The sequence below is a fragment of the Oncorhynchus nerka genome, linkage group LG14, assembly GCF_034236695.1.
Source record: "Oncorhynchus nerka isolate Pitt River linkage group LG14, Oner_Uvic_2.0, whole genome shotgun sequence".
NCBI lineage: Eukaryota > Metazoa > Chordata > Actinopteri > Salmoniformes > Salmonidae > Oncorhynchus > Oncorhynchus nerka.
In genome coordinates, this window is record NC_088409.1 from 100,238,736 (window position 1) to 100,252,787 (window position 14,052).

The window sequence follows — 14,052 nt, forward strand, 5'->3', positions numbered from 1 at the left end:
AAATTAAAGTGGAAAACCACACTACAGGCTGATCCAACTTTGATGTAATGTCCTTAAAACAAGTCAAAATGAGGCTCAGTAGTGTGTGTGGCCTCCACGTGCCTGTATGACCTCCCTACAACGCCTGGGCATGCTCCTGATGAGGTGGCGGATGGTCTCCTGAGGGATCTCCTCCCAGGCCTGGACTAAAGCATCCGCTAACTCCTGGACAGTCTGTGGTGCAACGTGGCGTTGGTGGATGGAGCGAGACATGATGTCCCAGATGTGCTCAATTGGATTCAGGTCCGGGGAACGGGCGGGCCAGTCCATAGCATCAATGCCTTCCTCTTGCAGGAACTGCTGACACACTCCAGCCACATGAGGTCTAGCATTGTCTTGCATTAGGAGGAACCCAGGGCCAACCACACCAGCATATGGTCTCACAAGGGGTCTGAGGATCTCATCTCGGTAACTAATGGCAGTCAGGCTACCTCTGGCGAGCACATGGCGCCAGTGGCGTATTTGCCAATCTTGATGTTCTCTGGCAAATGCCAAACGTCCTGCACGGTGTTGGGCTGTAAGCACAACCCCCACCTGTGGACGTCGGGCCCTCATACCACCCTCATGGAGTCTGTTTCTGACCGTTTGAGCAGACACATGCACATTTGTGGCCTGCTGGAGGTCATTTTGCAGGGCTCTGGCAGTGCTCCTCCTTGCACAAAGGCGGAGGGAGCGGTCCTGCTGCTGGGTTGTTGCCCTCCTACGGCCTCCTCCACGTCTCCTGATGTACTGGCCTGTCTCCTGGTAGCGCCTCCATGCTCTGGACACTACGCTGACAGACACAGCAAACCTTCTTGCCACAGCTCACATTGATGTGCCATCCTGGATGAGCTGCACTACCTGAGCCACTTGTGTGGGTTGTAGACTCTGTCTCATGCTACCACTAGAGTGAAAGCACCGCCAGCATTCAAAAGTGACCAAAACATCAGCCAGGAAGCATAGGAACTGAGAAGTGGTCTGTGGTCCCCACCTGCAGAACCACTCCTTTATTGGGGGTGTCTTGCTAAATGCCTATAATTTCCACCTGTTGTCTATTCCATTTGCACAACAGCATGTGAAATGTATTGTCAATCAGTGTTGCTTCCTAAGTGGACAGTTTGATTTCACAGAAGTGTGATTGACTTGGAGTTACATTGTGTTGTTTAAGTGTTCCCTTTATTTTTTTGAGCAGTGTATATATATACTACTATATATATATTACTATCTATACTACTATATATGTGTATATATATATATATCTATATTACATTAGTTTTATATATAATATATTACATTTGTTATATATAAATATATATATATTACATTAGTTTTATATATATATAATATATTATATTAGTTATATATAATATATGACATTAGTTTTATATTACACTAGTTTTATATATATATATATTTATATAATATATGACATTAGTTTTATATATAATATATGACATTAGTTTTATATATATATATATTACATTAATTTTATATATAACATATAATATATTACATTAGTTTTATATATAATATATTACATTAGTTGGAGACTTTTATCTCCCTCACCAACTTCAAACATCTGCTATCTGAGCAGCTAACCGATCGCTGCAGCTGTACATAGTCTATCGGTAAATAGCCCACCCATTTTGACCTACCTCATCCCCATACTGTTTATATTTATTGCAGTTGTAAATGAGAACTTGTTCTCAACTAGCCTACCTGGTTAAATAAAGGTGAAATAAAAAAATATATTAAAAAAAGTTATATATATAATATTAGTTATATATGTATATAGACATATATTACATTAGTTATATATATATACATTTATATATTTCATATATTACATTCGTTATATATATAATATATTACATTAGTTATATATAAATATATAATATATTACATTAGTTATATATATCATATATTACATTAGTTTTATATATATATATATATAATATATATATAATATATTACACAAGTGTTATATATATATAGAGACATATATTACATTAGTTATATATATATAATATATTACATGAGTTATATATATATAATATATTATATTAGTTATATATATATAATATATTACATTAGTTTTATATATAATATATTACATTAGTTTTAATATATTACATTAGTTTTAGTTTTATATATAATATATTACATTAGTTTTAGTTTTATATATAATATATTACATTAGTTATATATATAATATATTACATTAGTTTTAGTTTTATATATAATATATTACATTAGTTATATATATATATTTATATATAATATATTACATTAGTTTTAGTTTTATATATAATATATTACATTAGTTTTAGTTTCATATATAATATATTACATTAGTTTTATATATATATAATATATTACATTAGTTTTATATATATATAATATATTACATTAGTTTTAGTTTCATATATAATATATTACATTAGTTATATATATATGTATATATAATATATTACATTAGTTTTAGTTTTATATATAATATATTACATTAGTTGTGAAGATAACTGCTCTGTATCCCTCTCCATCGCACCTTCCTCATTTTTCTCTGTCGTCTCCGTGCCCCACACAGACCGGACATATAGGCGCACAATGGATTATGGTCATTGTAGTTAATTACCACGTTTTCTGCCCTAAACTATGTAGATTATTGACCTGTTGGAAACTACAATTCCCTACAACATCACACAGTTCAGCCTTGATCTGATGTATTTTTAGAGAAGCTGTACATTAAGCTCAGACATTTTTTTTTGGGGGGGGGGGTTAATCGCTCAGCATCCTCCATTATCTACATTCATTCCATTGCTGTTAACTGATGGAGCGGTGGACGGGTGGACGGGGGGGGGGGGGGCGTTATGTGTTATGGTGTTATGTTATTGTTTTATGGTGTTATGTTATTGTTTTATGGTGTTGTGTTATTGTGTTATGGTGTTATGTTATTGTTTTATGGTGTTGTGTTATTGTTTTATGGTGTTATGTTATTGTTTTATGGTGTTATGTTATTGTTTTATGGTGTTGTGTTATTGTGTTATGGTGTTATGTTATTGTTTTATGGTGTTATGTTATTGTTTTATGGTGTTGTGTTATTGTTTTATGGTGTTATGTTATTGTTTTATGGTGTTATGTTATTGTGTTATGTTATTGTTTTATGGTGTTGTGTTATTGTGTTATGGTGTTATGTTATTGTTTTATGGTGTTGTGTTATTGTTTTATGGTGTTATGTTATTGTTTTATGGTGTTGTGTTATTGTGTTATGGTATTGTTTTATGGTGTTGTGTTATTGTGTTATGGTGTTATGTTATTGTTTTATGGTGTTATGTTATTGTTTTATGGTGTTATGTTATGGTTTTATGGTGTTATGTTATTGTTTTATGGTGTTATGTTATTGTTTTACAGTGGCTGGTCAAAGTATTCATTGTTGCCTTACAACCTGGAATTAAAATATAAACCCCGCAAAATCTATCATTTGATTTACACAACATGCCTACCACTTTAAATATGCAAAATATGTTGTGTTATGTAACAAACAAGACAAAAAAAACAGAACTTGAGTGTGCATAACTATTCACCTCCCTCAACACTTTGTAGAGCCAGCTTTTGCAGCAATTACAGCTGCAAGTCTCTTGGGGTTTGTCTCTATAAGCTTGGCACATCTAGCCACTGGGATTTTGCCCATTCTTCAAGGCTAAACTGCTCCAGCTGCTTCAAGTTGGATGGGTTTCTCTGGTGAACAGCAATCTTTAAGTCATACCACAGATTCTCAATTGGATTAAGGTCTGGGCTTTGACTATGCCATACCAAGACATTTAAATGTTTCCCCTTAAACCACTCTAGGGTTGCTTTAGCAGTATGCTTAGGGTCATTGTCCTGCTGGAAGGTGAACCTCCGTCCCAGTCTCAAATCTCTGGAAGACTGGAACAGGTTTCCCTGAAGAATTTCCCTGTATTTAGCACCATCCATCATTCCTTAAATTCTGACAATTCTTCTGTTTCCCTGCAGATGAAAAACATCTCGGGATGAGGAGTGGTGTTGGGTTTGTGCCAGACATAGCGTTTTTCTTGAAAACAAAAAGCTAAATTTTAGTCTCATCTGACCAGAGTACCTTCTTCCATATGCTTGGGGAGTCTCCCACATGCCTTTTAGCGAACACCAAATGTGTTTGCATATTTTTTTCTTTAAGCATTGGCTTTTTTTCTGGCTACTCTTCCCTAAAGCTCTGTGGAGTGTACGGCTTAAAGTGGTCCTATGGACAGATACTCCAATCTCCGCTGTGGAGCTTTGCAGCTCTTTCAAGGTTGTCTTTGGTCGCTTGTTGCCTCTCTGATTAATGCCCTCCTTGCCTGATCTGTGAGTTTTGGTGGGTGGCCCTCTCTTGGCAGGTTTGTTGTGGTGCCATATTCTTTCCATTTATTGATAATGGATTTAATGGTGCTCCGTGGGATGTTCAAAGTTTGGGATATTTTTTTTATAACCCAACCCTGATCTGTACTTCTCCACAACTTCGTCCCAGACCTGTTTGGAGAGCTCCTTGGTCTTCATGGTGCCACTTGCTTGGTGGTGCCCCTTGCTTAGTGGTGTTGCAGACTCTGGGGCCTTTCAGAACAGGTGTATACATACTGAGATCATGTGACAGATCATGTGACACTTAGATGCACTTTGTGGACTTTATTTGGGGCGGCAGGGTAGCCTAGTGGTTGGACTAGTAACCGGAAGGTTGCAAGCTCAAATCCCCGAGCTGACAAGGTAAAAATCTGTCGTTCTGCCCCTGAACAGGCAGTTAACCCACTGTTCCTAGGCCGTCATTGAAAATAAGAATTTGTTCTTAACTGACTTGCCTGGTTAAATAAAGGTAAAATAAAATAAAATAAATGTAACTAATTATGTGACTTCTGAAGGTAATTGGTTGCACCAGATCTTATTTAGGGGCTTCATTGCAGAGGGGGTGAAAACAAATGGCCGCACCACTTTTCAGTTTTTTTTTTTTTTTTAAACAAGTAATTTTTTAAATTTCACTTCAACAATTTGGACTGTTGTGTTTGTCCATTACATTAAATCTAAAATAAACATCCATTTAAATTACAGGTTGTAAAGCAACGAAATAGGAAAAACGCCAAGGGGGATGAATACTTTTGCAAGGCACTGTATGACTGTTGTCATGTCCCTCCCCCTTCTCTGCTGTTGCGTGATAGGTTCCAGTGTGCCCAGCTGCCCAATCAGGTCCTGGAGAGCATCAGCATCATCGACACACCGGGGATCCTGTCAGGAGCGAAGCAGAGGGTGAGCCGAGGTAAGAAGAGGTGGAGGTTGGGGGGAGTGGACAGGACAAGAAGAGGAGGAGGTAGGGGGGAGTGGACAGGACAAGGAGAGGTGGAGGTTGGGGGTCACAGACACACCTGGTCTGGTCTGGTCCCTCATCTGTCATGGTCAGCTAAAACAACTACTTCCTCCCTCGTGACCTGGCTAACCGATGTGACCGACCTCCATGCACTGAGGCAAGGTGACAAGGATATAGAGAGACAAGGATATAAGGAGACAAGGATATACGGTGAAAAGGAGACTGACATAGGTGACAAGGATATAAGGTGACAAGGATATAGGGTGACAAGGATATAGGGTGACAAGGAGACAAGGATATAGGGTGACAAGGAGACAAGGATATAGGGTGACAAGGATATAGGGTGACAAGGAGACAAGGATATAGGGTGACAAGGATATAGGGTGACAAGGAGACGAGGAGACAAGGATATAGGGTGACAAGGATATAGGGTGACAAGGATATACGGTGAAAAGGAGACTGACATAGGTGACAAGGATATAAGGTGACAAGGATATAGGGTGACAAGGAGACAAGGATATAGGGTGACAAGGAGACAAGGATATAGGGTGACAAGGATATAGGGTGACAAGGATATAGGGTGACAAGGAGACAAGGATATAGGGTGACAAGGAGACAAGGATATAGGGTGACAAGGAGACAAGGATATAGGGTGACAAGGAGACAAGGCTATAGGGTGACAAGGAGACAAGGATATAGGGTGACAAGGAGACAAGGATACAGGGTGACAAGGATACAGGGTGACAAGGATACAGGGTGACAAGGATACAGGGTGACAAGGATACAGGGTGACAAGGATATATAAGGTGACAAGGATATAGGGTGAAAAGGAGACAAGGATATAGGGTGACAAGGAGACAAGGATATAGGGTGACAAGGATATAGGGTGACAAGGAGACAAGGATATAGGGTGACAAGGATATAGGGTGACAAGGATATAGGGTGACAAGGATACAGGGTGACAAGGAGACAAGGATATAGGGTGACAAGGAGACAAGGATATAGGGTGACAAGGATATAGGGTGAAAAGGAGACAAGGATATAGGGTGACAAGGAGACAAGGATATAGGGTGACAAGGATATAGGGTGACAAGGAGACAAGGATATAGGGTGACAAGGAGACAAGGATATAGGGTGACAAGGATATAGGGTGAAAAGGAGACAAGGATATAGGGTGACAAGGAGACAAGGATATAGGGTGACAAGGATATAGGGTGACAAGGAGACAGGGGATAAGGATGACAGGGTGACAGGGTGACAAGGATACAGGGTGACAAGGAGACAAGGATATAGGGTGACAAGGAGACAAGGATATAGGGTGACAAGGAGACAAGGATATAGGGTGACAAGGAGACAAGGATATAGGGTGGAGACAAGGATACAGGGTGACAAGGATACAGGGTGACAAGGATACAGGGTGACAAGGATACAGGGTGACAAGGATACAAGGATATAAGGTGACAAGGATATAGGGTGAAAAGGAGACAAGGATATAGGGTGACAAGGAGACAAGGATATAGGGTGACAAGGATATAGGGTGACAAGGAGACAAGGATATAGGGTGACAAGGATATAGGGTGACAAGGATATAGGGTGACAAGGAGACAAGGATATAGGGAGACAAGGATATAGGGAGACAAGGAGACAAGGATATAGGGTGACAAGGATACAGGGTGACAAGGATATAGGGTAGTGTGTGGGTAGGTGAAAACATGCTTTAGTGATGAAATTGAACTGCCTTATGTTATAGAAGAGATTTTACCAAGACAAATATGATTATTTATGTTCTGAATCATTAACATTCTATCTGGGAAGTCGGATTTCATAAACCGTATTACATTTAATAATGAGCAGCGATCTCTGTTGACATAGCTGTGTCACCTTCATGTCACCTTCATGTCACCTTCTTGTCACCTTCATGTCACCTTCATGTCACCTTCTTGTCACCTTCATGTCACCTTCATGTCACCTTCTTGTCACCTTCTTGTCACCTTCATGTCACCTTCATGTCACCTTCTTGTCACCTTCATGTCACCTTCATGTCACCTTCTTGTCACCTTCACCTTCATGTCACCTTCTTCACCTTCTTGTCACCTTCATGTCACTTCACCTTCATGTCACCTTCATGTCACCTTCTTGTCACCTTCATGTCACCTTCTTGTCACCTTCTTGTCACCTTCATGTCACCTTCACCTTCATGTCACCTTCATGTCACCTTCTTGCCGCGACTTCACCTTCATGTCACCTTCTTGCCGCGACTTCACCTTCATGTCACCTTCTTGTCACCTTCATGTCACCTTCATGTCACCTTCTTGTCACCTTCATGTCACCTTCATGTCACCTTCTTGTCACCTTCATGTCACCTTCTTGTCACCTTCATGTCACCTTCATGTCACCTTCATGTCACCTTCATGTCACCTTCTTGCCGCGACTTCACCTTCATGTCACCTTCTTGCCGCGACTTCACCTTCATGTCACCTTCTTGTCACCTTCCACCTTCATGTCACCTTCATGTCACCTTCATGTCACCTTCTTGTCACCTTCATGTCACCTTCATGTCACCTTCATGTCACCTTCTTGTCACCTTCATGTCACCTTCATGTCACCTTCATGTCACCTTCATGTCACCTTCTTGTCACCTTCATGTCACCTTCATGTCACCTTCATGTCACCTTCATGTCACCTTCATGTCACCTTCTTGTCACCTTCATGTCACCTTCATGTCACCTTCATGTCACCTTCATGTCACCTTCTTGCCGTCACCTTCTTGACTCACCTTCATGTCACCTTCTTGTCACCTTCATGTCACCTTCTTGCCGCGACTTCACCTTCATGTCACCTTCTTGCCGCGACTTCACCTTCATGTCACCTTCTTGCCGCGACTTCACCTTCATGTCACCTTCTTGCCGCGACTTCACCTTCATGTCACCTTCTTGCCGCGACTTCACCTTCATGTCACCTTCTTGCCGCGACTTCACCTTCATGTCACCTTCTTGTCACCTTCTTGTCACCTTCATGTCACCTTCTTGTCACCATGTCACCTTCTTGCCGCGACTTCACCTTCATGTCACCTTCTTGCCGCGACTTCACCTTCATGTCACCTTCTTGCCGCGACTTCACCTTCATGTCACCTTCTTGTCACCTTCTTGCCGCGACTTCACCTTCATGTCACCTTCTTGCCGCGACTTCACCTTCATGTCACCTTCTTGCCGCGACTTCACCTTCATGTCACCTTCTTGCCGCGACTTCACCTTCATGTCACCTTCTTGTCACCTTCATGTCACCTTCTTGCCGCGACTTCACCTTCATGTCACCTTCTTGCCGCGACTTCACCTTCATGTCACCTTCTTGCCGCGACTTCACCTTCATGTCACCTTCTTGCCGCGACTTCACCTTCATGTCACCTTCTTGCCGCGACTTCACCTTCATGTCACCTTCTTGCCGCGACTTTTGAGGAGTTTCCATGTTGGGGTGGTCTTCTGCAAAGCTGTTTCCGCCGGTTGTGAAAAACAAAATGAACACGACACAAGCCCAATTAAATGTTAAAAGCTCCGTTGAAGTTACACAGATACGCATGTTTTTCTGAGAAATCTTTGAAAAATAACAGGAATTTGAAAATATTAAAGACCTTTAACTAAAGATACTAAAATATGAAAATACTACGTCGTGTCTGAAAATCGATCTCACCTCTATATTGTTTTTTTTGTCCTGATGAGAGTTGGACAGTAAGTCTGTCAGTTCGCCTTCATTCTCTCTCACAGCATCCAGCCTCGCTGACGCAACCCACTGGGCACAGACATCAGTTCAACGTCTGGTTTTGATTTACATTTGGTTGAGTTGTCAACTAGCCAACTGACGTGAAATTAACAACAAATGGCACCATATCAATGGATTTAGGTTGAATTTGGGTAAATAAAAGACTAAATGCCTTTTACAATTATGACTTTTTGCAAATCTAATCAGTTTTCCACGTTGATTCAACGTTATCATATTAATGTTTTTGGTTGAAATGACGTGGAAACAATATTGATTCAACCAGTTTGGCCTCCATTGATTTGGCCATCCTACAAGGGTAAAAACTACAATAAGTTTTGAACAGATTATGACTGAGACATGAGGGTTGGAGAATTGGTTTTCTTAGAGGGTTATCTACACAATTAACCCAAATTGTCAAAAGATGCGTTTTTGATTGGACACCCCAAGGAGATAAGGATACAAGTAGACAAGGATACAGGTTGACGAGGATACAGGGGGACGAGGACACAGGGGGACGAGGATACAGGGGGACGAGGATACAGGGGGGGACGAGGATACAGGAGGACGAGGACACGGGGACGAGGATAGAGTGGTGACGAGGATACAGGGGGACGAGGATACAGTGGGGACGAGGATACAGGGGGACGAGGACACAGGGGGACGAGGATAGAGTGGTGACGAGGATACAGGGGGACGAGGATACAGTGGGGACGAGGATACAGGGGGACGAGGATACAGGGGGACGAGGACACAGGGGGACGAGGACACAGGGGGACGAGGATACAGGGGGACGAGGATAGAGTGGGGACGAGGATAGAGTGGGGACGAGGATAGAGTGGGGACGAGGATACAGGGGGACGAGGATAGAGTGGGGACGAGGATACAGTGGGGACGAGGATACAGGGGGACGAGGATACAGGAGGACGAGGACACGGGGGACGAGGATACAGGGGGACGAGGATACAGGAGGACGAGGATACAGGGGGACGAGGATACAGTGGGGACGAGGACACAGGGGGACGAGGACATGGGGGACGAGGATACAGGGGGACGAGGATACAGGGGGACGAGGACACAGGGGGACGAGGACACAGGGGGACGAGCATACACTGGGGACGAGGATACAGGGGGACGAGGATACAGGAGGACGAGGATACAGGGGGACGAGGATACAGGGGGACGAGGATACAGGGGGACGAGGATAGAGTGGGGACGAGGATACAGGGGGACGAGGATAGAGTGGGGACGAGGATAGAGTGGGGACGAGGATAGAGTGGGGACGAGGATACAGGGGGACGAGGATAGAGTGGGGACGAGGATAGAGTGGGGACGAGGATACAGGGGGACGAGGATACAGGAGGACGAGGATAGAGTGGGGACGAGAATAGAGTGGGGACGAGGATACAGGGGGACCCTGGCGAGTTCTTTCAGATTCCTCCACCACGTCTTGTAAGGAACACACACAAAGATAAATACAGGACAGAGGTTTTGAGCGTGAAGCCTCGTGAATCTGTCTCTCACTCCTTGAATTCCCTCCCTTTGCATCCTAATACCGTGTCACCGTTCATGGGGCATGAGTAACTATGACAACATTAAGTATGATGACGGTGGAACGACAGAAGAGACGAAGCCTTGTGGGAAATATGAGGGCAGGTCAATGCCTCCAGTGTTATGACCTTATTACATTCCAACCTATCAGTTAGGAGAGCTTTCTGCTCAAGGTCCTGTTGGAGTCACATCGTAACACATGTACGGCAGATACTGGAGAGGAAACTGTATCAGTTAGAGGAATGTGAGGAACGAAGTACTCATCAGAGAAAGAGAGAGAGGACTCATCAGAGACAGAAAAGAGAGGACTGATTTAGAGAGAGAGAGGAGAACAGAGAGGACCGATCAGAGAGAGAAGAGGACTCATCAGAGAAAGAGACAGAAGAGAGAGGAAAGAGAGATGTGAAGGGTCTGTGTTGCCCTTATTCCCCTCCCCTCTCCTCTGTGTGTGTGTGTGTGTGTGTGTGTGTGTGTGTGTGTGTGTGTGTGTGCTCTAAAACCAACTATATGGGAGTGCTTCAACATGTCTTTATTAACTTTTATCCTGTTTTTTTCTCATTGAGAACATCTTTTCCAAGAGAGACCTGTTAAGCATGTGTTTTGTGCTCATGTGTTTTGTGCTCAGCGTGTTGCAAATCTAGAAATGTAACACCCTCATCTCCTTTTCACTATTAATACTCTGACAGACCCCTCGTGTCCCGTCTCTCCCCTGACCTCTGACCCCTGACCCTCTCTTCAGGCTATGACTTCCCAGCGGTGCTACGTTGGTTTGCGGAGCGCGTTGATCGCATCATCCTCCTGTTCGACGCCCACAAGTTGGAGATCAGCGATGAGTTCTCCGAGGCCATCGGAGCGCTGCGGGGTAACGAGGACAAACTGCGCGTCGTCCTGAACAAGGCTGACATGGTGGGAACACAACAGCTGATGAGGATCTACGGAGCTCTCATGTGGTCTCTGGGCAAGGTGAGAGGAGACCTTTACTCATCGCCAAGGGCAATGTTGTCCTACAGCTAGTGAAACAATAAACAATTACTAGAAAATAAATATTATTGTGGGGGGGGGGGGTGATATGCATTGGTTGAAGCTCCATTGGTAGATTCAAATCTCCCTACCATCATATATAATATGCCACCAATGTAGATGAAACGTTCCAAGAGATACACAACACACTCCTCGCCTCTCGTCATGAGCCGTAGTTAACGAGAACCACACAGATTTTTATCAGGGTCTTTAGCATGAGGAAAAACATTTCATTTCTTGCCCCGGCCAGGCTCAATGTCTTGGCGGTTCGATAAGAACCGCTACTACAGCGTCCATAAAACGACCATTAGACTTGACACCTTTCGTACTGAATAAGTTTGTAGGGGGCAACAGTTTTCGTTACATTTGTAATTTATCGCTCTCATATGATCATTTCTGTCCGTTAAAAAACCAACGATGTGCTACCTTTTTTGTAGCTGAATCTGAGTTCTAAAACCGGACCAAAGCACGTAGGTTGCGCAGCAACAGCGCTAGAAGCTAGCTAACACCAGTCAGATTAGAGGCAAGCTACAAGCAAAGGAAACTAGCTATATTTTGCTATGGAAGGTTTTTCACATGGCTGAAGTCACCGGAAGATAAACTGTTGGACTTGACACTTGGGTGTGAATCATCACAAACAAAGAAGATCGCGAACGTCCTTGACTGCTATAGCCAGTTAGCTAGCCAACTAACATTAGCCCGTAATGTTAGCTAACTAGCGTTAGCCTGTAATGTTAGCTAACTAGCGTTAGCCCGTAATGTTAGCTAACTAGCGTTAGCCGTAATGTTAGCTAACTAGCGTTAACCCGTAATGTTAGATAACTAGCGTTAGCCCGTAATGTTAGCTAACGAGCGTTAGCCGTAATGTTAGCTAACTAGCGTTAGCCCGTAATGTTAGCTAACTAGCGTTAGCCCGTAATGTTAGCTAGCTACAAGCCAACAAGGCTGTAATATTAGCTGTACGGGCAGATCGCGATGTGTCGGCCCAACTCAATGTTGACAAATATCTCCAACACTCTTCCACAGAGCACAGTTAGCTAGCCGACTAATGTTAGCCCGTAATGTTAGCTAACTAACGTTAGCCCGTAATGCCGTAATGTTAGCTAACTAACGTTAGCCCGTAATGTTAGCTAACTAACGTTAGCCCGTAATGTTAGCTAACGAGCGTTAGCCTGTAAAGCCCGCACCTAAAGCAGTTAGGTGTGTGTATAACACTTTGTGATCCAATTGATTGATATTATTGATATTATTAACAGGTGTTCAACACTCCAGAGGTCTTGAGGGTGTATATCGGGTCGTTCTGGTCCGAGCCGCTGCTGGTCCCTGATAACCGTCGTCTGTTTGAGTTGGAAGAGGAAGATCTGTTCAGTGACATCCAGAACCTTCCTCATAACGCAGCCCTCAGGAAACTCAACGACCTGGTGAAGAGGGCACGACTGGTCAGGGTAGGTTCTCTCTCTCTCTCTCTAGAATTGTTTTATTTTTTAAAAATGTTTTATTTCATCTTTATTTTGACAGGAAGTCATGTTGAGACCAAGGTCTTTAAAAAAAAGCTTCATTTTTTTTTACAGATGAGCCCTGTAATTACCAAACTAGAAAACAAATGGTATATCTATCTGGATCTCTCTTTCTCTATGTCTCTCGCTTATCAACGTCGCTCACTCATCCCTTTCTGTTGAAGTAGATGGTATGATATAATCAACTCAGTAACACACATCCTGTCTAGGAGACCGTGTTACTGAGGAATAAGGTGTTTTACTAGGTTCATAGAAGAAAATGAGGAGAGAGTGGCATTGCTGAAGTTAATATTTTCCACCCTCCCCCCTAATTCTCTCGCTCTACCCTTCGCTCTCTTTCTTTCTCTCCCTCCCCCACATCCCTTTCCCCCGCTCAACCCTCTCTCTCCCTCTCTCGCACTCCCTCCCACAACCCTCTCTCCCCCTCTCTCTTTCCTCCCCCACATCCCTCTCCCCCACATCCCTCTCTCTCCCCTCTCGCACTCCCTCTCTCTCCCTGCCCCAACCCTCTCTCTCCTTCCCCCCACATCTCTCTCTCTCCCCCTCCCTCTCCCCCCGCTCATCTCTCTCCCTCCAGGTGCATGCCCACATCATCAGCTATCTAAAGAAGGAAATGCCAACCTTCAGGAAGGACAAAATGAAGAAGAACCTGATCTACCAGCTTCCTGTCATCTTCTCCAAGATCCAGCTGCAGCACCATATCTCTGCTGGGGACTTCCCTGACTGCGCCAAGATGCAGGTCTGTTTAGCTTGTTTCTATTCCCGTTTGAATGTCCGACGCTGAAGTCTGGTAGTTCATCCTTCTGAAATATTTGCCAGATGATCGGCTAACTAGTGTGCTGT

The 14,052-nt window shown here is 43.2% G+C and overlaps 1 protein-coding gene across 1 annotated transcript in view; it reads left to right on the forward strand.

Annotated features, from left to right (window-relative positions):
- Window positions 1-14,052, forward strand: part of ehd2b (EH-domain containing 2b) — a 51,624-nt gene that overhangs the window by 34,354 nt on the left and 3,218 nt on the right. Inside the window, exons 4-7 of the mRNA XM_065000620.1 lie at window positions 5,223-5,320; window positions 11,412-11,635; window positions 12,949-13,137; window positions 13,787-13,948. Of these exons, the coding sequence (XP_064856692.1) occupies window positions 5,223-5,320; window positions 11,412-11,635; window positions 12,949-13,137; window positions 13,787-13,948 (673 nt within the window). The remainder of the gene's footprint in view (window positions 1-5,222; window positions 5,321-11,411; window positions 11,636-12,948; window positions 13,138-13,786; window positions 13,949-14,052) is intronic.